Below are 23,326 nucleotides of genomic sequence, written 5' to 3'. Positions count from 1 at the left end.
CCTCGGCTACCTAGATGTGACCAGTGATAAAGGTCTAGAATGTAGTCTCCAAACTCTCCCTTCGAAGGAGTGTCTCAGAAAGGCATCGGCTGCAGATGCATTCTAACCAATAAGCTGAACACTTGCAGCCCTGGTCCACATTTTAGCAAAAAAGTCCTATTGAATCAGTTACTCAGATAAAAAAGGCTTGTGTCTGCCCTGATTGGTGAGCTGAGTGGTTAGAGTATCAGTCCATGTACCGTAGGGTCTCAGGTTCAATTCCCAGTCAAGGGCAGGTACCTGGCTTGCAGGTTCATTCCCACCTGGGTTGGGGCATCTACAGGAGGCAACCAACCAATACGTCTCTCTCACATCGATCTTTCTCTCCCTCACTTCCACTCTTAACTAAAAGAATTCTGTCAGATGAAGATTTTTTTTTAAAAAAGAAGCAGCTGTGTCTGAGGTTTTCATTATTTTCTAGTCTACTGCCTGAATTCTTTTTGTAACAGACCCTTTTCTAACAGACTTTAATGTATTTTCATATCTTCTTTCAGAAATCGTTTTTGAGGGCTTACTGTCCCCCATGGTACTGGATTATATGAATAAGGAGGTAGAAGGAACCAGACACCCCCCCCCCCCAAGTATCCCCCATCCCTAAAAGATTTACAGGCATTTACTGAATCCCTTTCTACCAAAACAACATCAGCAAACCCTACACACACAGTATGCGAACATAATTTCTGTTTATATACTTTAGTCATTTGTTGGTACAATCTCTTCTGTGACATCCCCACTATCTCCCTTTTATCTTTTACAGATATGATATAAAGAAGTTAGAGAATTTTATATCACTGAATAATTTTCTCTGTGACTTTCCCCCCATCATTTCCTATATTTAGGACGGCATTCTTCTAGAAGAAGATTGGTTACACATTAAGTTGTTTTACTGTTTTATATGTAAAATTTTTTTAAAAGTTATTCTTCACATTGGAATGAGATAAAAGTCAAGATTACATTTTTCTTCAAAATTGCTGATCAGATACTTGATTATATCAGTAGATATCTGGCAGCGATATCAGCCATGTTTTCTAAGTTGAATGACTGTACAAACACCCAGGTCCCAAAATTCTCTTCAGGGTGCACAGTCACAGCTGGTAATGTCTGAGTGAGGATCACCTCTGACCCTCAGGAAGCTTACCTGCCCCCATCACGCCAGCCTTGTGTATGTAAGTCGTGGCCAGACTAGCACATTGGAGGTCTGGTTATGTGCCAGAGGACTGCCTCATCGGGGCCAAGGGCACTTCATCTGTCTTGGAGTACCTACAGAGTGCATTGTGACTACAAGGTACAGTATAGACCCACAGGCACAAACACAGCCCTTGTTTATCGCCAGTAGCCCAGGCTAACAGCTGGTCCAAGTACATTTCTGAACTTAATGCTGCAGAATGAGGATTGTGGGGGGCGCATTGAGATGGGGGCAGCTTCCCTCCAGAAGTCTTTAGAAGTCACGTCAGGAAGGCCAGCTCTCGAGGCTATGGGATGTGTGTGCATCCTTCTAGGCTCTCTTCCATTGTTCTATCTACCTGTTTTATGGCAGTGTCATCACCGTATTTACCTAGTGGGTGATGATTTTTATTTTTTATTTATTTATTTTTTTATCAGCAATATATCTTTTATTTTTTCTCTTGTAAATTCTATACCATGTTTTTCAACTTTCTTTTTTTTAACAATTGCAAGAATTTTATTATTTTTTAAATGTACTTCCTATTTTACTTATTTTTTTTATTGTTTGATGCATTGCACATAGTTGTACATATGTCTCCTTTTTTCCCCTCTTGACCTCCCCCAGCCTCCCCTGCCCGCCCCCCTGCATATGCCTTCACCTGTCCTCCCCCCAGTGTCTTGTATCCATTGGTTATGTTTATATGCATGCATACAAGGGTGATGATTTTTAATTTAAGCAGCTTCATCCTTTTATATTAAAGTAATGTCATTTTGAATCTTACTGGTTTGGTTGTTTGTGTCTAGTAATGTCAAACAAAAATTTAGACCTAGTTTATAATTGTACCTAAATAAGCTTCATGAAAATAAATTGTGTTTGCATTGTTTCACATAGATTGCTTCCCCTTAAAGGGAACATGTGTATTACCCAGGTTTCAGCCTTGCAGAGGACTGGACGCTCAACAACTCCAGGTTATCGGGTGAGCATCAGGTGTGCAGTAGTAACACGCTGGCAACTTCGCGAGGAGCACGCCCAGTTGACGTGGGAAGGGCTCCAGTCCCCCATCAAGGGCACAGCTTTCTCCTTCCTAACCCATAAGGAGATCCCCATAGAGATAATGATTTCTGAGGGCAGTTGTCTCCTACTTTTAAAATATATTTTCTTCTGATTTAAATGGAACATATATTGAATATAGAGAATTAAAAAACACAGAAAGGTATGTGTACGTGTAACATTTTTACAAACTTAATATTGTACAATGCATTTGTATTGGGAATTTTGCATTTAACATGGATGCATTTCCTTGTATAAATATTCTTTGAAAACATTTTAAATAGTTGATAATAGTCTATCACATGATATTCCATAATTTATTTACCAGTAACCCAGTTTTAGGATAGTTAGCTTATGCTTAGCAATCCACCATTTAAAATATGGTGATGGTAGCCAGGACCGGTTTGGCTCAATGGATAGAGCGTCGGCTTGGGGACTGAAAGGTCCCGGGTTCGATTCTGGTCAAGGGCATGTACCTTGGCTGCGGGCATATCCCCAGTAGGGGGTGTGCAAGAGGCAGCTGATCGATGACTCTCATCGATGTTTCTGACTCTCTATCTCTCTCCCTTCCTCTCTGTACAAAATCAATAAAATATATATTTTTTTAAAAATAAAAAATAAAATATGGTGATGGTAAATGTCTGTATACATACATCTTGGCATGCTTCTCTGATTATCTTAAGATAAATTAGCAAATGGTATTATTACTGATGCCGAAGGATATAAACAAACATTTTAAAAGTTATTAAGTGTTAAATTGAAACAAATTATTTTGTGAAGTCATCAGCCATTAGGACTTCAAATATTGAACAATTATTACAAGAATGTTAAATTTAAGCAAAGAAGAGATAAAGAAAGAGAAAAAGTTACTGAAAGGAAATTTAATCCTGGTCTTAATTTAGAGGTTCCCTCCAACCCCGCCCTCCCCTTCCCCCCCCAAAAAAAGGCAAAGGAAGGATTAGGAAAGGATTCGAAAGAAGTGGCGTGGCTCCTTGTGCTCACCAGCGGAGGGAGCCCTGTTCCTGAATTCTCCAGCTGCTGTGTTTGAAGATGCACTGTCTTTTGTCTTCAAGGCCGTGCATGCGAAAGACATCATCTGCTCCTTGCTTTGGAGATAATGTAGCTGTGAATGAAGTTAGAATTTGTTATAACTGATTCAGGTCACATTTTATCCCCTGTATTCTAAGCGGGCTGGGTTTTAGAGTCAGGCAGACCTGGGTTCTGCCCCGGAGGCCTCCTTAAGGCTGGCTGACACGGAGCAGATGTCTTGCTGGTAACCTTCTCAAACGTAAGCAGACGGTGTGTGAGAGGCTCCTAAACCCCAGCTTCAGGTGGGCTGTGCATTGTCTCTGAAGATACTCGGAGCACCTGCCGTTAGGGCTCTTCGAAGAGCTGCTCCCCGCACAGGGTTTATGAGGGTCAGATGAGGACACACCGGAGGTCCTTGGCTTGTAGTGCTCCATGGAGGTTAGTGATCTGCCTCCCCACCCCAGTCTGTTGTGTCTGCCAGGAAGGAAAACCTGGCACGATTCTGATTTCAAATATTCTGCCCTTTTGCCAGGTCACGGTATGACTTACCGATCATAAGTGATCATTAGTATTTGGTTTAGAAACCACAGCTGCTATTAATGTTCAACTTCTACAAAAGATTCAGGGACATTCTCTCTAAGAGACACAAAATAGGACTATTGAAATGAAGACAAGACTGGAGGCATGCTACTTTGGGGTAGAGATCATTGTACCAGAGTATTTAGATTAAGAAATCGTTACTGTATCCACCCAGTGTGGCTCAGTGGTTGAACATTGACCTATGAACCAGGCGGTCATGGCTCTATTCCCAGTCAGGGCACAGGCCTGGGTTGCAGGCTCAATCCCCAGTGTGGGGTGTGCAGGAGGCAGCGATCGATGATTCTCATCATTGATGTTCCTCTCTCTCTCCCTCTTCCTTCCTCTCTGAAATCAATAAAAAATGTTTTTTTTTAAAAAGAAAGTTAATGTAATTGAGTGCATTTAGCTGTGAAATTCATGGAAGCCATGGAAGAAGGAGAAACGTGAGCCGATGTGTGTTTCTTGTTCTAGAGTAAAACAGACATGCCTTTGTAAAGCTCCAGAGACACCTCTTCCCGTATCTTTAGAGGCACTGGACAGCTTTCCTGACAAGAGCTTACACGAGCTTGGATTGGGAAGCCTCTTACACACCTGCTCCAGTCCTCTCCCCCTCGTGGTATATTTGCCCGGAGTCCCTTCCTTCGAGGCTCCCAGAACCCTTAAACCTTCTCTAGGGCCTGCCCTCCACTCGGGCCTCTTTGAGGACCTGTGTCTACTGCTCTGGTCTTCTCTGTTTCCTCTCCAGGAATCCTTAAGTAAGATTAAAGGACTAATTCATGCGTTGACCAAAGTCCACCTCCTTTTCCTCTCCCCTTGCCAACTTCTTATCCTTCAAATCCCAGTTTATTTTTTTAAAATATATTTTATTGATTTTGTACAGAGAGGAAGAGAGGGATAGAGTGTTAGAAACATTGATGAGAGAGAGTCATCGATCAGCTGCCTCTTGCACACCCCCTACTGGGGATATGCCCGCAACCAAGGTACATGCCCTTGACCGGAATCGAACCCGGGACCTTTTAGTCCCCAAGCCGACGCTCTATCCATTGAGCCAAACCGGTTTCGGCCAAATCCCAGTTTAATGCCACCCCTCCGGGAGCAGTGCATGGCCTCCAGGCTGCCTGAGGGCCCTTCCCTGTTATTTGTTGCTGTGGCATCTCACATTTCTTCTTCTGTAGCTGTATTTGTATTTACACTTTCTCCTGTGTTTCATAAAGGATTAGGCAGTATCGATCTCTGTTGGATCCCTAGAGCTTAGCACTGTGCCTGGCACTTGCGAGATGCTAAGTAAATATTGACATTGGCGCCATAAAATGGACTGTAAATCATGCCTTTCTTTCCCCTTGGCATGGGTCCTTCCAGGGGCAACATTCCGGGCATCCAAGATGAAAGCCGTTTCATTATCTGCGGGACAGTGCTCTGTCTGTGTTTCCATCCCACTGCCACGAGGCATGATGTGGAGGGGTTTTTCCATTATTTCTTTGTAAGGACATATGTACTACTGGAGGCCTGATGCACAAAATTCATTCAAGAGTAGGCCTTGCTTCCCCCGGCTGCGGGCACCGCCTTCCCTCTGGCACCCGGGACCCGGGCTTTCCTCTCAGGGGGAGGCCCTGCCCGCCCACCCGCCGAAGCCCGCTGGTCAGTCGCAGCTGCGGCAGCTTGTTTCGTAACCATGACGGCTTGCCTCGGCCCTTGCAGCCCCAGCTTCATCCAGAAGGTTGTCTTCCAGATGTCCGGAAGGACATCCGGAAGGTCATTCAGCTGTCTGGTCTAATTAGCTTATTACACTTTTATTATTATAGATAACTTTCAGTGACCCAGGTGTTTCTCGAACTTTACTGTGCATAAGAATCACTGTATCTCCTTCCAAAATGCAGATCCCAGGCCCCATTGCCAGAGCTGGAGGAAGCTTTTTAAAAGCTTTTGTTCTCTTTTTATTAATAGACTTTATATTTTAGAACAATTTTAGGTTTACAGAAAAATTGAGCAGCTACTACAGAGAGTTTCCATACTCCGTCCCAAATACACAGTTTTCCCTGGGAACATCTTACATAGTGACATTTTTTATACTTAGTGAAAGTCCATCCTTGACTCAGGTTTCCTCCTTTCCTTTTTTGTCCCAGGGTCCCCTCTAGGACAGCACATGACATGTTCTGGTAGTTCTATGCCTCCTTAGGCTCCTCTGGGCTGTGGTCCTTTTCCAGGCTTGCCTTGCGTTTGGTACCCTCAACGATGTGGAGGAGTGCTGGGTAGGCATGTTGTGGGGGGTCCTCATTAGAATTTCTCTTGTGACTTTCTCATGATTGGACTGGAGTGATACATTTTAGGGAGGGAGACACAGTGGTGGAGTCCCATGTGTCACATAGAGAGGGAGATACCGCAGGAATTATGACTGTTGAGGTGTCATCGCTATAACGTCGCTCATTTATCCCCCCATCCCACTGTCCTCTTCCCCAGAAAAGTCTCTACTCACAGCCCTCCCTCAGGGAGAAGGGAGGCGTGCTACTCTCCTGAGGAATGCTTTTTAAATTTTAATAACGAAGTATTTTTCTGTGTATTAGAAACAGTTAGTGTGTTAACGCCACTGATTTTTTTTTTAATATATTTTATTGATTTTTTTACAGAGAGGAAGGGAGAGGGATAGAGAGCCAGAAACATCAATGAGAGAGAGACATCGATCAGCTGCCTCCTGAACACCCCCCACTGGAGATGTGCCCGCAGCCAATGTACATGCCCTTGACCGGAATCGAACCTGGGATCTTTCAGTCTGCAGACCAACACTCTATCCACTGAGCCAAACCGGTTTTGGCATAACGCCACTGATTTTAACTGGATTCTCCAGAAAGCTCCTAGGAGAGGAGTTTTAGAAGGCATGTGACCTCTGGGAGCAGGTAGGGGGGAGGGGAGAGAAGTGGAGGAGGAGGAGCCAGTACAGGTGTCCGGTATGGATTAGGACTGATGTTCGGGGAGGAAGGGAGACGCATCTCTCCATACTGCCATCTGGTATGGCAAAGGATCGTCCTCACTACAGGAGTTCCCAGGTGGGTTCTGAGAGGGCTCGCCTGGCATCCCTGGGCAGCAGGTCAGAGCCTGGGCAAGCTGGTTCTGCAGAGGTGGCGCTGAAATGATGCAGAAGGGGTTCTTGATGCATGTGATTTTGTGGGTATTGTTACTAACTGGAAAGGAAGTAGATTTCTTTTTCCAATCTCTTTGATAGGGACAGAAATAGGATATTGAGGTCCAGCTATAATTGTCAGAAATATCAGTCATGTTCTGTTAACCGTAATTGTTTTGTTCTGGTTAAGGAAAGCACATTCTAATCTGGCTGGGAGTGGCACCTGGGACCGGGGAGCTCATCTGAAAGTCAGCCCACCTTCATGGAAAGATTATCAACCTTGCTGCAAAAATCAGAGCCGCCAGCCCTTTGAAGACCACCCTCCCTCTCCAGCCTTTGCAGATCTCCAGCCTGCATTATCTGTTACTGCCCATTTGGCATAACCGTTAGCCTACTTCCCCGTAATCTTTGTTCTTCTCCCCAATGTAGGCAGCTGGTTTATGGAGAGAGACAGTAGATGTTTGTGGATGACCTGCTGCTCTCCCATACTGCCCGCAGTAATGGAATCAACACTCATATGGGATTCAACCCTGCCTCTGCTTAAGTGGCACAAGCAATGACATTGATCTTGACTCACTGCTTGCTGGAAACTTTTCGACACTTCTAGGTTGAATTCACTCTGTTTTTTCTGGTTCTTGCTTACATAGTGGAGTGTGTGTTTGTTTGTTTTCCTGATCCTTGTGGAATAAAATATATGGTTTGAGGGCTGGACCCAATTTTATCCTTTTCTAATTATTCCATTATCCCAATACCACTTACTAAAAATTCCATTTTCAGCCCTGCCAGCATATTTCAGTGGTTGAGTGTTGACCTATGAACAAGGAGGTTGTGATTCGGTTCCCAGTCAGGGCACATGCCCAGGTTGTGGGCTCAGTCCCCACTGTGGGGCATGCAGGAGGCAGCAGGTCAAAGATTCTCTTGCAGCATTGGTGTTTCTATCTCTCCCTCTCCTTTCCTCCCTGAAATCAATTTTTTAAAAATATTTTAAATTTTTAAAAATTCCATTTTGCCCTGACTGGGTGGTTCATTTGGTTAGAGCATCATCACATGCACCAAAGGCTGTGGGTTCTGTTCTGGCCAGGGTGCGTACCTAGGTTGCAGGCTCCATCCCCAGTTACATTGAGTATGGGAGGCAGCCACCAATCATGTGCGTTCTCTCTCTCTCCCCTCCCCTCCCCTCCCCTCCCCTCCCCTCCCCTCCCCTCCCCTCTCCCCTCCTCTCCTCTCCTCTCTCTAAAATTAGTAAAAATATATCCTCAGGTGAGGATAATAATAATAAAATTTCATTTTCTGGGAGCACCCTTCTAGTTGCTAGATTAGATGCTGCCCAATTCATGATTCGCTTTATAAAGCCAATTAGATCTTCACAGTCAATCAATTAAATTCCATTTTCTCCCAGTGTATTGAGATGCCGTCTTTTATCATATTTAATTAATTTGACCTATTTCTGGATTTTCTATTGTGTTTCATTGGTCTGTGTTTATTCATGTGCCAACATTTCACTTTTAATTAAAGAGGCTCTGTACTATGTTTTAATATTCAGCAGGGCTAATACTTTTATTATACTAGTGAATTGGTTTTAAAGAAAAAGGTTAAGAAATAGCATTTGTGGTAAACAGACGTGACAAAAATTGTGAATGACCAAAGTTTGGTAAGTAATACTTTAACCCAGAGGAACACATGCAGAAGGACAAGATGCAGGCATCTGTGGCCTCTTAGGGCAAGTGGGGTGGGGGTTTGGAGGGGGGGGTGCCAGAATCTCATTTATGACTTGCTGCCTATGGCTTTTGAATTTGAATCCCAGGAGGCATGCTTGAGACTAGAGGTGACTCACAGCAGTTTGACCTTTCAACATCGGATTGTTGACATGGCAAAGTACCTCCTACCCTTTCTCACCCTCCCCCAAATTATTAATGAAGCCACAGGATTTTTTTTGCGGGGGGGAGGGGGTTTTTACCTGTAAAAAAGTACTCATTTGTAATGTCATAGAAAGTTGGATTCAGAAATCCTCTAAGTCCAGTGGTTTTTAATCCTCACTGGGCATCAGAAACATTTGAAAAGCCCTCTTCCCTGCCCTCTCTCCCCCAGTGTCGGGACCCTAGCTCAGAGATTCATTAATCTGGAGTGAGTTGTCTTGTCTTTCCAAAGTGTCCAGGCTGTTAAATGTGTGGTCAGAGTTGAGGACTGAGCTAGTCTTGAGTGGGGACAGGGCTGGTTTACTCAGCACTGGTTTCACCACCGGTGCCTGCACCTGGGATGGAGGAAGTGCTCGCTGTGCTGAATGATGTACGGGTCCCTCATTGCTCAGATGAGAAACAGACGGACTCAGAGGTCGCTTGCCTCAGGTGCACAGACAGGGGGGTAACAGGGACATGACGGCCAGGTTCCTTGACTCAGACTGGTCTTTTTTCACTCTCCTCCATCCTATTTTCCTCTTCAGTTATGGGCAGAAGTAGGCAAGAGCATTTGCTCTCTCGACTCACGTGTTGTCCATTTTTGTGGCCTTGACCCCAGCTCCTACCCAGTACAGCAGAAACTTGGGCATGAGCTCTAGAAGGTTGTAAGATCATTGGACGATGCTGAAACAGGGGTTGGCGGGGAGGGGGACAAGGGGGACAGGAAGCAGACATTGCTGTGCACCTGCTGTTGAGCTGGGGGTTCCCAACTCCACGTTTTTTGAACAGAGTCCTGCACCCCCATTTCCAGCAGTAAAGCATGTTAGGTTGTAGATCGGAATACATGATGACATTCCTTTTTGATTAAAGCTTTATTTCAGCGGGAGAGGATGGACAGGTGAGCCTGCCACTTGGCACCATTTCTTCCCGTGAAGCTTGTCAGCTGAGAAGATGGTGAGAGCTTTAGGCAGATTCATGGGAGTGGTTGGGAGATGAAATTTGGTGTTTAGGCCTTGGCCGGTGTAGCTCTGTTGGTTGGAGCCTTGTCCCATCCCCCAAAAGGTTGCAGGTTCCATTCCCAGTCAGGAGACATACCTAGGTTGTGGGTTCGATCCCCAGTTGGGGCGCATACAGGAGGCAATGGATCGATGTTTCTCTCTCACATCAATGTTTCTCTCTTACAAAATAATAAAAATAAAAATCATGTCCTTGGGTGAGGAGAAAAAATAACAACTTGGTGTTCAGAACCTGCCGGGACGAGGGGCCCTGGTAAACACCCAGGTTTGTTCTGAGGGCTGTTTAGGGACAAGGGTGAACCGGAAGCCCAAGGGCCTCTCCAGACCTGGAGCGCTGCTTTGAATCATCAGATCTCTGACTACATAAGGTGCCCTGGGCTTGTGTTTACCCCTGACCTACCTGCCCATCAGAGCAAGAGAAAAGCATCTCTGAGGAGCCCAAGTTGGCTGTAGAGCTTTCAGACACCGCCAGTGGCACTCAGAAACCATACGATCTCTGGGACTGTAAGACTTAAAAACCAGGAGAACACGGTAGGAATGGATGAAAGGACATGATCAGACTTGGGTTTTAAAAGAACTGAGAGTAGTATGTTTAAGGAAATCAGTTGTGTGGAACCTTTTCTTGTTCACCACGGCCATCCCAGTTGAGAGGCTGACCAGCCTTCAGACGAGTGTTTCTAGTGTGTGGTGGACATGTGTGACCAAGCGTGTCTGCCATGGGTCCTCGGTGTGTTTGCACAGCTGTAAACATTTTGCCTAGTCCCCTGGCGGGTAGCTTAGAGGTTGGGACAGGAGCAAAATTGGAGTGGTCACAGGCTTTTAGACCTTTGAGCAGGAAGAGCCCCCTTTGACCTTATTTTGCTTTTGTTTCTGAGAGAAGTGTACATTGTGATTGGTTTAGGCAATGTCAACACGTGGATATTATTTTACACAACAAAGGTAGTGTGAAATAATGAATGTGAATACTTTAAAAACTTTAAAATTTTTAATTTACTACAGTCAACCTGTAAACTTAAAAAAGTTACAGTGTAAACTTTTTAAAAATATATACTTTATTGATTTTTTTACAGAGAGGAAGGGAGAGGGATAGAGAACTAGAAACATCGATGAGAGAGAAACATCCATCAGCTGCCTCCTGCATACCCCCTACTGGGGATGTGCCCGCAACCAAGGTACATGCCCTTGACTGGAATCGAACCCAGGACCTTTCAGTCCCCCAACCGACGCTCTATCCACTGAGCCAAACCGGTTTCGGCTAAAGTGTAAACTTTTGCTATACATTACTTATGTATGTTTTCATGTATTATATTTGCTTAAATCTTTACTTGTAAGATGTATGTTGAGTGCCTAGCAGACGTAAGACAGTGGGGCTAGAGATAGAACTACAGACACGAGTGAGAGTTGGCCTTAAGGAGTACAAAGGCCAGAAGGGGCACACAGGCCATTGAGATGGAAGTGCCAGAAAAGAGGTCTGAGCAACACAGTTCTGTTTATTTGTTTTTACCTTGATTGATTTATGTTTGCGGCAGACGAGGCCAGGGGATGTTATCTTCTGCTCCCGGTCTTCCCTGCTGCACTTCTTTGACCTGGCTTATTCTTTCTTCAGCTGGCTTTTTGGTTCCGTGAAGACAGTGGTCTTCAGAAAGGCTTGCCTCGCCTAACTTAAGCACCCTCGGTTCTTGCAGTTGCTCATGGGATAGCTCTAGTTAGTGGTCCTTTTCAGGGCCTTCCTCTCTCCGCTCTGACCCGCCGAAGCCCGTTAGCAGTGAACACATTTACATCCTCTGACTTTGGCTTCACACAGAAAGACACCAGGCCTGGCAAACAATGGAAACCCATTACACAAATAGAAACACACCACACCTTGGAGCCTGAGTGCCTATGGACAGATCAAAGTCAGATGTGTCCCCTGGCATAGCTCTCTTGGACCAGCTGAGACGTCTAACTGAGCAGCTATAGGGCACTGTTTATCAACACTTCTTTCTGGCAAGAAGGAAGTGCTCTCCTGGATTTGTGTCACCGTGCAAATGCAACTGTAAGCAACAGAGTGAATCAGGGAGAGAAACAGTCCCCAGCAGAAGAGCATCACTCGGAAGAGAACCAGAGTGGTCCGCTGCGAGTGCCACCTCTGGGTGAGAGGCAGCACCCTGTGAACACACAGGTGCATAGTCCTTCCCCCCGTGTTTCCTGAGCTCACTCTGTCTTCCCGGGCTCCACGTGGAACACGTGGTTTCCCACACGTACAGCTCAGGTTCAGCATGTCTAAAACTGGACTCGCTACCGCTGTATGTATAGGCAACTGGCTTCTCAAGGACATCGTTTTTCAATGGGGGGAACAGCCTTCCAGCAAGTGTTGAGACAACTGAATATCCACCTACCAAAGAATGGAGTCGAAGCACTACTTCACACCATGTGCAGAAGTTACCTGGAAATAAATAATGAACTTCAATATGAGAGCTAGGACTCTCAGTCTCTTCCAGAGAAAATACAAGAGTGAATCTTCACGGCCTTGGGCTAAGCACCGGTTTCCTAGAAATGACACCAACACAGATTATAAAAGAAAAAAAACAAATTGGGTTTGTGAACAGGTATGAGGACAAAGTGACTGAGACCTCCCATGGATGCTGCTGCTGAGCCGTGACTTGATAGGTAGCTGGTTAAGTTTGGAACTAGAGTACTTCTAAAAAGATGTACACTTGATAACATGAGAGAAATGAGCACTTGTATATTTTCTAAATAGCATTCTGAAACCATTCAACTCTCCTACCATGCCACCTTCCTTGGGTCCCACAGGAAATGCTGAAAAAGGCAAGAAGAGAAAAGAGTGAGAACAGGCGGGCACTGAATGAACAGAACTTCAGGAACCGCCCTTTGACATCAGGACGGGGGCTTCCGAAGGCTGCATAGCGTTTCCTAACGCAGCAGCGACCTACGAAATGGCAGCCCAATCTCATTTTGATCAAAGGAGAAAAACAACACCTGCCTAGGGTCACACAACTGCTGTCAGAGATGGAACAGGGCCAAGTCTGCTGATTTCTAGGTTGATGCTTTCCCTTCACGCCAGTGGCTCTCGAGAGTGGGGTCCATGAGCAGCCTCAGCACCTCCTGAGAGATTTCTTATCAAAGATGAGAATTCTCAGCCCCTCCCCAGACTGAGTAGGAGACTTGGGGGAAATGGAGCCCAGCACTCTGCTTGGATATGGTCTCCAGGGGCCTGTAATGCACCGTCAGGTTTGAGGGCCACTGGCTGCTCTAAGGATGTCTGTGATTCGGGGGGGGGGGGGGGGGGGGGGGGGGGGCGCTTCTGCACCCATTCTGCACTGGAGACATATTTAGCTGTTATAGCTGGGGATGAGACGGTGTTATTGGGTAGGGGCCAGTGATACTGCTAACCACCCTTCTCTCTTCAGGACAGCCTGCACAGCAAACACTTACCGGGCCCCAGTGTCGATAGGGGAGGTGCAGAAACCCTACTCCATGCCTGCTGCTGGGCGGGCAGAGGAGAGCGGAGAGATGTCAGTGCCTGTCCCCTCGAGTGGAGGGTTAGTGCATCCCCTCAGCGGTGTGCCTTCACCACCAGGGAAGGTGGGCTGGCATCTGGGTCCCTCGACCACCTGTGAGCCAGAGCCCCAGCCCTGAGGCCAGTCACACTCATTGTAAGCAACTTCATCCATTCTCTAGTGTGGCAAACGGTATCATTTTCTAGAGTGCCATGATGTGATTAAAGGTTAGAGGCCTTTAAAAACCACTCAGAGAAACCTGCCACTTCCAGTAATTGTGAACGAGGTATTTTAGATCAATGCTTCTAGTGAAAATGAGCGTACACACACACACACACCAGAGTTATCTGCTGGGGTCGGAGCTTTTTGTAAAAAGGAATATAAACACACACAAGACTCATGCAAATGGGAACTCTTTTGGAAACTAAGACGAAGTGCTATTTTGGATGAGAAAAAAACACCACCCTTGTACATTTTAGTAGGAAATCAGAAATAGAAAAAGCCTGATTTTCAGAAATAAAATGTGAGAAAGAAAAACTAGCTTTTTGAGGGAACAAAATACATTTACATAAAGCAGGACTTATCAAATTACAACTCAATTGCCTTAGCGTCATCTCTGGCTCCCCTCTGACGCCTTCTCCGGTCAGCAGATGTGTTGTGTGAAGGTTTTCCTTTTTAGTGCGTTGCAGTGCAGTTGCAGGCTGGGAACAGGTTGCGTGAACGGGATTGGGACCCAGACTCTCTGCCTTAGGTTCAAATAGGGACAACTATTCCCTTTGAGGGCAGCTGAGGTGCCTTTCGACCTGTGTGGTTTGATTTTAGAAATACACATTTATTCCTCTCCTTTACTTCCCTACCTTCAAAACAAATACCTTCATTCCTGCCTTGCCAGTAGGTGCTAGGAATTCCCAGTGTGCATTCACTTGGTCTCTACTATGGCCTGAGTGCTGTGCTCCACTCCCCCTCAAGTCGGTGTTTTGAAATCCTAACTCCCTATGTGATGGTGTTAGGAGATGAGGGCCTTTGGGTGATTAGATTATGAGGGTGGAGCCCTCCTGAATGGGATTAGTGCCGTTATCAAAGAGACACGGCTAAACTCCCAGGCCAAGTGAGGACACAGTGAGAAGTCTTCCACATGGAAGTTCCCCTCACCTGGTCTCAGACTTTCAGCCTCCAGACCGTGAGAAATAACTTTGGTATAAGCCCCCAGTCTGTGGTGTTTGCTGTGCCACAACCCAAGTGGACTAACGCAGGCTCCGTTTCTGAAGGCCCCCATGGGACTAGTCCCCAGAAATTCCCTTCCTCACTTAGCTTCTCGAAAGACACGTAGCATGCCAAAGCCCTTGGGATTGAATCATCTTTCAGTTCTTTAGATCACTTGATTTGTGCATCCGTTCACTCCAATTCCCAGTGTCTGTGGGAAATGCAGACTTTGATCAAGACATTCTCTGATTCACTAGATTTCCTCTTTGACTTGATATTATTGCACATGACAGTGTAGGTTGAGTTTATATGTGACTTTGTTGTGGGTTTGGTTTGTGACTTTTAAGCAGGGTTATATTGGATGGGTGATAGGGGTGGATTTTGAAGTTAGGAAATTAGAGTTAATTGTGGTAACTGCCTAGAATAGCCAGAGTCTGGGGGAGGGGACTCTGTGAATCAGCTTCTATGAATCAGACATTCCCTTTCTCCTCAAGAGCCCAACATGTTCCTTTCTCCTCTTTAAGAGACATGTGATATTAGAATTCAGAGAAACGTTGAAGACTGGAAGTTCTGGAAAATAGGGGCCCTCAAATTTCAGGAAGTCTAAGCAATAATTTAGAATCAACTTCATTCATTTGAAGGATTTTCAGAAATTAAGAGGATGTAAATAAGACTGAAGCAAAAATTGACCAGATAGGAAAGAACTTCTTATCATGCAGTTGACTGGGGTGGACCAGAAAATTAAAAGGTATTTTAGGAAAAATATCTAAAACTTGGAGATAAGCAAAAAGATTTATGTGTGCCTTTCAGTATCATTCCAGAGCATTGTTCAGCAAGTCCATCTAAAGGATAATCTTAGAGACTTACTTTTGTCAAGTTAAATGTTAACTTGTAGAAAATTGCTAAGTTACAAATGGTATTTTGTCCAGTGGTGATCTAAAATTGATTTCTGTTTAGTGGAAAAGATAACCTCAAAAGTTTTGGTTTAATTGCTCTGTGGTACACTAACCAGTTTTGTATCTAACTTTAAAGGTCATCACAGCTTTTCTTTTTGTCCACCTACTATGTGTGTTTCCGTATTACCTTTGTTTTTGTTTGTGTGTGTTTTTAGTTTCTCTTTATTGTTGGAAGTATCACAAATGTCCTCCTTGTTTCTTTGTTGTTGTTGTTTTCTCCATTGACCCCTTCCACCGGTACCCGCCCCTCCCAGGCCTTCCCCACTCTATTGTCTGTGTCCATTGGTCCTGCGCATATGCATATTACCTTTGAACCAGCCTTGTGTCCTGCTAGTTCCCTCACCAATGAGTTACATCAATCCTTGACACATACATACTGTTTGTGTGGGAGTTATGTTTTTAGCTTTTTTAAATTACACTTTAAAGGATGAGTACATATTGAGGAATGAGCATCTTAGGTGGCTAGGCTGAGTAGGGTTTGAGTAATTTGCCTTTAAGGTCACCTTAGCCCTGAATACCTACAATTATAGGTTTTTATCTAAGTTCCCTCTTGGGTCACTTGGATAGTAAGTTGCATTTATGGGTCATCTAACTATATGGCCCGGGTGAATGCTTAAAATTGCTGCATTATCAAGATCTCAGAGCCACAAAGTAGGAAAAGGTCATTTCCTTTGTTGTTCATAATAGTACAATTATTTCTTTATAAAGCACCTGTAATTTACAGAACGTTGGCACACCTGCTATTGTATTTGGCCCTCACAGTTTCTTTGTGAGGGAGCAGGGCAGGAATAATTATCCATATTTTTAGGTGAAAAAGCTGAGACTCTATACTGGCAGGTAAAGTCAGTTGCCAAAGGGCACTCGGCTGGTGAGGAGTGGCACTGAGACTGCCCCGTTCTTTACCCTCCACCCTCATGGACACCTCATGGCAGACCCAGGACTCAAGGGGTCTTGATAAGAACAGTGAGTCGAAGTAGGACAACAACCCGAAAGCTGCAGAGTAACTACAAAGTCCCCTGCCCCGGCTTCAGACACGGTGCCTGCCAATGCACCATCTGGACTCTCGTTTCAGTGTTTGGGGTGTGTGATCTGTTCCCCACTGTTGGCAAGGCCTGAAGTGGGCCTGAGTCCCCTTGGACCTCCCTCCCCTCTCAGGGATAGAGTGGTGTGGACTCATAGCCGGTGCCAGGAAATCTTTCTGGATTGAATATAGGACTTTGCTTCACGTGCTTTTATCTTCTTGATTCTTCCTCTATTACTAGTAAGTTTTCTTGGCCTGTTTCTGTGTATCTGAGTGACATTGGAGCAGCTGCATGTGTCTGTTCTGAAGGACAATCTGCCCTTTCATTGGATGCTTGCACCAGAAAGAGGACTGCTGGCCTAATCCAGTTTCATCTCTTTATGACATCTTCTCTCTAAATCAGCAAACTGCTGATTCATCAATTCAGCAGGTACTTATTGAGTGGGATAGAATGATAAAGATGAGAACGGTCCTTACACTTCTTTGGCTTCTTGTCCTAGTGGTGGCGTTTCTGTTTAAATATTTTAACCTTTGTTTGTCTTTGCTAGTAATCTAAGAACCACATGAAATAACCGAGTTGTGAGGAAGACCATCTCCAATCCCTACCTACCTAAAACCCTCAGCTTCATCTTTTTTATTATTTTTTTTTATTTTTATTGATTTTTTACAGAGAGGAAGGGAAAGGGACAGAGAGTTAGAAACATCGATGAGAGAAAATCACCTGCCTCTTGCACACCCCCTATTGGGGATGTGCCCGCAACCAAGGTACATGTCCTTGACCGGAATCAAACCCGGGACCTTTCAGTTCGCAGGCCGACAGTCTGTCCACTGAGCCAAACCAGTCTCGGCAACCCTCAGCTTCTTGCTTGTCTCCTGGTGCCACCGAGTCAGACCCCGTCACTTCCTGTGACTGCTGCAGTGGCTTCTGACTGGTCTCCCGCTTCACTTTCCTTCCAACAGTGAAAATCAGGTCACGTTACTGCCATCTCAGACTCTCCAGGGCTTTCCTGGCTGATAAAGCCCTGCTTAACTCGGTTGTATCTCCCTCCACGCTTGTTGGCTGCTCTAGGCCAACCACACCACAAGGTAGGAGAGGGAGGAATGCCAGGCTGGTGCCCTCCCACCTTGGGCCTTTGTGCCTGCTGTCTCCTCTGCCTGCAGTGATCTCTCCCTGATGTTGCATAACTGTCCCCTTATCATCCACATCTCATCATAGATATCATTACCTAAGGGGCCTTTCCCATCACCTCTTCACAGCCCCAGTTGCTCTCTGGCACATTGTCCTATTTTATTAGCCTTTTCTCACCCATTCAGTCTCTGAGTTCTTTCCTTGGAGCAGATGCACTGAGAAGCTCAGGGCCTTGACTGCACCTAGAACAGCATCTAACATGGTAGTCCTTCCAGCACTGGCCGTGTGAATGCAATGACCTGGGCAGCTGTTTAGAGAGCACTTAGTATTTGGGGAGGTAGGGAGACATGGACAGGAATGCAGAAATAAATAGCAGTAAACTCCTGCTTTTTAGAATCAGTAGACTGAAAGATATGTTGCAGTTGTATTTACTTTACAGTATTGAGGGTTAGCTTTCGGTTAGTAGCTTATTTAAAATTATTATTTTAAAGTCAAATGTCACTGTAGAAACTCAGTTGAATTATGTAATCTGAGGAAAAGAATTAGTTCACAGTGTAGGACTCACACATTTCTTATCAATTCAAGAAGCAGTTTTTGTTTTTAATTTGTGGAAAGGTTAATTCAATCGAATGAAAACACATTGAGTGAGATAAAAAGAGATATTGACCAGCCCAGTTTGTGTGGCTCAGTGGTTGAGCATCAACCCATGAACCAGGAGGTCACGGTTCAATTCCCAGTCAGGGCACATGCCTGGGTTGAGGGCTCAGTCCCCAGTAGGGAGCCTGCAGGAGGCAGCTGACCAATGATTCTCTCTCATCATTGATGTTTCTGTCTCTCTCCCCTTCTCCCTTCCTCTCTCTGAAATAAATAAAAACATTTTGACCAGAGGCCTACTATGTACCAGGAGTATGCTGTGCGTGGGGGAAGGCTTAAAAAGGACTAAAAACGAAAGTCACTGGTAGTGAGACCCCCATAATTACAAAATAGAAGAATTTGGGGTTGGTGGCCCAAAAGTATAATTTATTTTTCTTGAAGCTGTGTTGCATAGCGAGCATGCTGTTTTACTTAGAGTGTTTCTGATGGAGGTCATGAGGAGCTAAACTCTTTAAGTTTCCTCCTGCCAGTCCCCTCAGCCCCTGTCCCCAGGGACTCACCTGGTTAGAGGCCTGAGTCATGGAATGGACAGAGGCTACATCTCAGCACAAGATGATATGTGAGATTAAATATGTGTATTTATGTGTACACACACACATTAGAGGCCCAGAGCATCAAATCCGTGCATGGTAGGGGGACCCTCAGCCTGGCTTGCACCCTCTCCAGTCCAGGACCCCTCGGGGGATGTCTGACTACTGGTTTAGGCCCAATCCCGCAAGACCTAAACTGGTAGTCGGACATCACTCTCGCAATCCGGGACTGCTGGCTCCTAACCACTCTCCTGCCTGCCAGCCTGATCCTCCGTAACTGCCCTCCCCGCTGGCCTGATCACCACCTAACTCCTCTTCCCTGCCAGCTGATCATCCCCTAACTATTCCTCTCTGCTGGCCTGATTGCCCCCTAACTGTTCCCCCTTGCCAGCTAATCACCCTCTAACTGCTCCCCTCCAACCCCCCTGCCAGCCTAATCATCCCTAACCGCCTCTGCCTCGGCCCCTGCCACTGTGGCTTTGTCTGGAAGGACATCCGGAAGATGTCTGGAAGATGTCCAGTCTAATTCGCATATTACCCTTTATTGGTATAGACAGGTGTGTGCATATATATACACTAGGGGCCCAGTGCTCAAATTCGTGCACCTTGAAAGGAGCTGTGGGCTGCAAGGCTGCATTAGGCATAGGGGCGGGTCTCAGCCCATCCACCATGGCCCCCAGTCCCCTATCTGTCAGCAGCCCCATTCCCACCACTACCTCTCCCACACACTTACGGTGCCGGCCCCGCTTACACTTGCTGACAGTGCAGAGCAATTGGGGCCCATGCCAGCAGCAGGTGTGAGCAGGGCGATGCTGTCAGCAGGTGTGAGCAGCAGCTGCTGCCCTGATCGCCCCTCAGGAGCAGGGGGAGGTGGAGAAGCAATCAGGGCTAGCAGCTCTGGGTGCAGTCCTGTCCGATGCTCACACCTGCTGATGGTGCCGAGTGATTGGGATCGGTGCCAGGCTTCAGCAGAGGGTACGAGTGGTGGCTCCAACACCGGCAGGAGGTGGGAGCATCAGGCGGGACTGCACCAGGCGGGACCACGGCTTGTGGGAGCAAAGAATTTTCAGTAATCACCAGAGGCTCGCCCCATGACAGCAACCAGCGCCCCACCTTGGTCTAGCACCCCTGCTCACCTGCTCCACCATCCTGCTGTGGCCAATGCACACGCCACCTAGTGGTCAATGCATGTCATAGCAACTGGTTGTTAGGTTGTTCTATCATTTGATCTTTTTGCATATTAGCCTTTTATTATATAGGATTATTATATAGGATATTGACTACCTAGGAATTCGGGAGCTTTAGAGATCACCATAGGCTGGTTTTGGTTAGGGGCGGGACTGGATGGGGTTTTAAAGTGTATGTGATATTAGCTACCATTAGTGGTGGTTCCGTGTGCCAGAGTTTCGTCTGTGCACCACCCCCACACACTGAGGCTTACATGGGTGAGACTATGTCCAAGGCGTCCCATATGGACACAGAGGCACACTTCCCATGATCCCTCGGGGGAGAAGGCGGGACTAAAGCAGCTGCCTGTGGTGACAGGCACTAAGTGGCAGACCTGGGACCTCCACCGGGTTATTGCATGACCCTGACTGTCCTTTGTTTCCTGTTATATCATAATTCTGCCAAGGAAAGGGTCTCAGGCGGAGACTTGTCAGGAATATCGTGGAAGGCATTCTGGATTAGTTTAGTTGCTGATTGCTATATATTTGAGGGACCGCAGGATTCCCCCAAATTTCTTACTAACCAGTCTGCCCCAGTTGGCTGTTATTACGTTGTTTCTTTGAGGCAGGTTCTGGACTCTCACTTCTCTTCAGATGGGGATAACGAGAGGGGTGTGTTCATCCCGGGCCCATCATGTGAGGACGAGGTCCCTTTCTCCCTGGTGGAAAGCTGGGGCAAAAGGAGGTTCATTCAGCAAACCTTCATTGAGTAACTCCTCTCACTCACCCTGCCCTCAGGGACCGGGGAGAGCTGCTGTCCCGGGGATGACAGCTCAGGCTCCTGGGGACGGACAGCCGAGGGAGCAGTGTGGGCTCATGCAAGGGTGAGGTCACAGAGGGAGCAAGGGATGATTTAGGCAGTTGCCCCTGGACTGAAGAAAGAAGGCCCTGGCATATTTTGGGAACTAGGAATGTCTGGCTGGATATGGGAGTTATTAAGAGTATTAATGGAAAGCAGGCGTTGGAAAAATAAGATTCTGTATGCTGGGCTGAGCGGTTCTCCGTAGCACTATGGGCACCAAGGGTCTAATGCAGGGTTCACATAGGGGCACGAGGATCAGAAACACTGCTCTGGCAGAATCTGTGGAAAGGGACAGAGAGAGGAAGGCCAGTTATGGAGCAGTAGACCGGTGAGAGATGCTGAAGGTGGGGCTCAGGCGGTGGGCAGGGAGTGGACAAAGGGACAGGTCCAAGGAAACTTTCATGAGGTAGAATCTGAATTAGTGACTGGTTATCTTTGTGGTGTGAGGGAGAGAAAAAAAGTCAAGCCAACTCAGGGTTTCGCTGGAAATCTGTCCCCCTGTTTCATAAAGGTTTGCAGCCTCAATGCTGAAGGTTCTTCATAAAGGCAGGTTTTAGAATACAGCCTCAGCTCATGTCAGATTTTACCGACTTGCACTTTACAAACTGGAAAACATTGCTCTTTTTTTTTTTGGCTGACACCTCGTTTCCTTTTTTACTGTTTTTAACTTCTGAAATTGTTACACTAATTTTTGTACTTCAAGGAGTTGGTAAGAGCCTCTTACATATTAAATACTCAATAAGTGAATAATCAAAGAAATTATTATAGATCACAATCGACTGCAAGCTTGTATTGTTCATGGGACAGTGGTGGGCATACTACATGCCTTTCTGATTCCACAGCAGTTTATGCATCTGTGATAAAGTAGTGTTGGGTAGTGGACAGGTATAATAGGGGATTCTGCAAAATTGTCAGTGAAATGGAGGCAGGCAGCACTGTGCACGCTCTTCACTGACCACACTGGTCACACCTGGTCAGTTCAGCAGCAGCAGGCACAGGAAGATGAGGTAGTCAGGTAGGTCACAGTGACGGTTGTATTCTCATCCCTTTCAGCTTTTACCACCTGGCGAAATCCTGGTCTGGAGGTGGGATGTGATCTGTGGTTTACCCAGGACCCCCGGGTTCCACTTTTTTTCTCTGGACTAATCCTTCTTCCAGCCTGGAGCCTGAGCACACACTGCATTAATCAGGCTTGCTGTAATGATCACATGGTTTTCTCGCTGCCTCCCCTGTTAGCTGCCGCTTGTCAGCAGCTGGCGGAGCTGGAGGCTGCAGGCTCCTGTCTGCAGAAAGCCTTTTACTTCGGAATATTGGGGGGTGTGGAAACCCCGCCTCTTTTTTCTGCACTTTGCACCATATGACTGACTAAATGGTTGTCCTCCGAACCAAAAAGGCTGCCAGACAATCTAAGGACATTGTCTCTGTCTAGGTCATGTTCGCATTTGAAGAATTCAGGTATGTTCCGGTTTCTTACATCTGTCTGCCGCTGGGTTTTTGTTCTCGCTGGGTTTTTGCTGTGTAATGACAGCTTCGGTTCTGGCTGGTTCTCACACACAAAAAGGGCTCTTCTCTGCATTCGATGGGGTCTCTGCAGGCACGGGGGGCGGAGGTGCATGGCGGTGCTGGGCAGGGTGTTTGCTGCATGCACAGATGCAGCGTGGGTAATTGTTTGCTGGTGTGTAAATTCGCCGAGGACCCCACCTTGTGCCTCATTTGCGCTGCTTTTGCAGGTGTAGAGTTAAGAATACAGAATAGCAACTGTTTATCCAGAATGAGTCTGCTGCTATCTTTTGTTTTCCTTTGTCAAACTCATGGAGTCAACTGCTCTCTTTAAAAAATGCTAATGGTAGCAGTGAAGGTGAAAAATTCTGCAAGTGTGTCTGCTTAGTTGAGATTTGATTTTGGCTCTGATTTTTCTCATCATCAATAGTAATCTCATGGCTGGGCAGTTTTCTGGGAAGTGCTTTGATAATGTCCTGTTAACAGGAGCCTTCTTTGCTTTTGTAAGCTTCTCAGCTGCTGTAATTATTAATGCTGCAAATTGGAGCCTTTTGTGAATCTTACTCCCTCTCTTTCCTCCATCTCTTCTCCGGGAATCTGTGTCTGGGGGTGAATGTGGGAAGGGATGTTCCAATAGAGATAGTTTCTAAGAAATGAAAATAAAGGAGGTGGAATGGGAGGGCCATCAGTCATTCCTGTGCATGTTTCCATGTGGAACATATGGAAGAGAGCATATATGTGTCTGCTTCTGACCTCGGACAGCTTCTCGTTTCTCACATGGCATTTCTGTGTATCTTAGAACTGAGCATAAATGCCATGTTGATGGGCAAAGATTGTGTGGGAACCTCAGTTCTGTCTCTTTTAGGCCCTTTTTGTTCCCTCCAAATGTTGCTGCAACAAATATTAAAATGATAGTA

General features: G+C 46.1%; 1 protein-coding gene across 4 annotated transcripts in view; it reads left to right on the top strand.

The window, feature by feature from the left end:
* Positions 1-23,326, top strand: part of EVL (Enah/Vasp-like) — a 113,767-nt gene that overhangs the window by 5,558 nt on the left and 84,883 nt on the right. For 2 of the 4 annotated variants that reach the window (XM_036411754.1, XM_045571966.1), the window contains exon 1: positions 18,861-18,910. The exons of 1 other annotated variant lie outside the window; for it this stretch is intronic. In XM_036411754.1, the coding sequence (XP_036267647.1) occupies positions 18,876-18,910 (35 nt within the window). In that variant the 5' untranslated portion in view covers positions 18,861-18,875. Of the gene's footprint in view, positions 1-18,860; positions 18,911-22,068; positions 22,365-23,326 lie in introns of those variants that run through there. One more of the 4 variants, XM_036411755.1, reaches the window with a different exon arrangement.

The sequence above is a fragment of the Pipistrellus kuhlii genome, unplaced genomic scaffold, assembly GCF_014108245.1.
Source record: "Pipistrellus kuhlii isolate mPipKuh1 unplaced genomic scaffold, mPipKuh1.p scaffold_m20_p_41, whole genome shotgun sequence".
Lineage (NCBI taxonomy): Eukaryota > Metazoa > Chordata > Mammalia > Chiroptera > Vespertilionidae > Pipistrellus > Pipistrellus kuhlii.
Note: the sequence above shows the minus strand (reverse complement) of the source record. Positions and strands in the feature narration are given on the sequence as shown.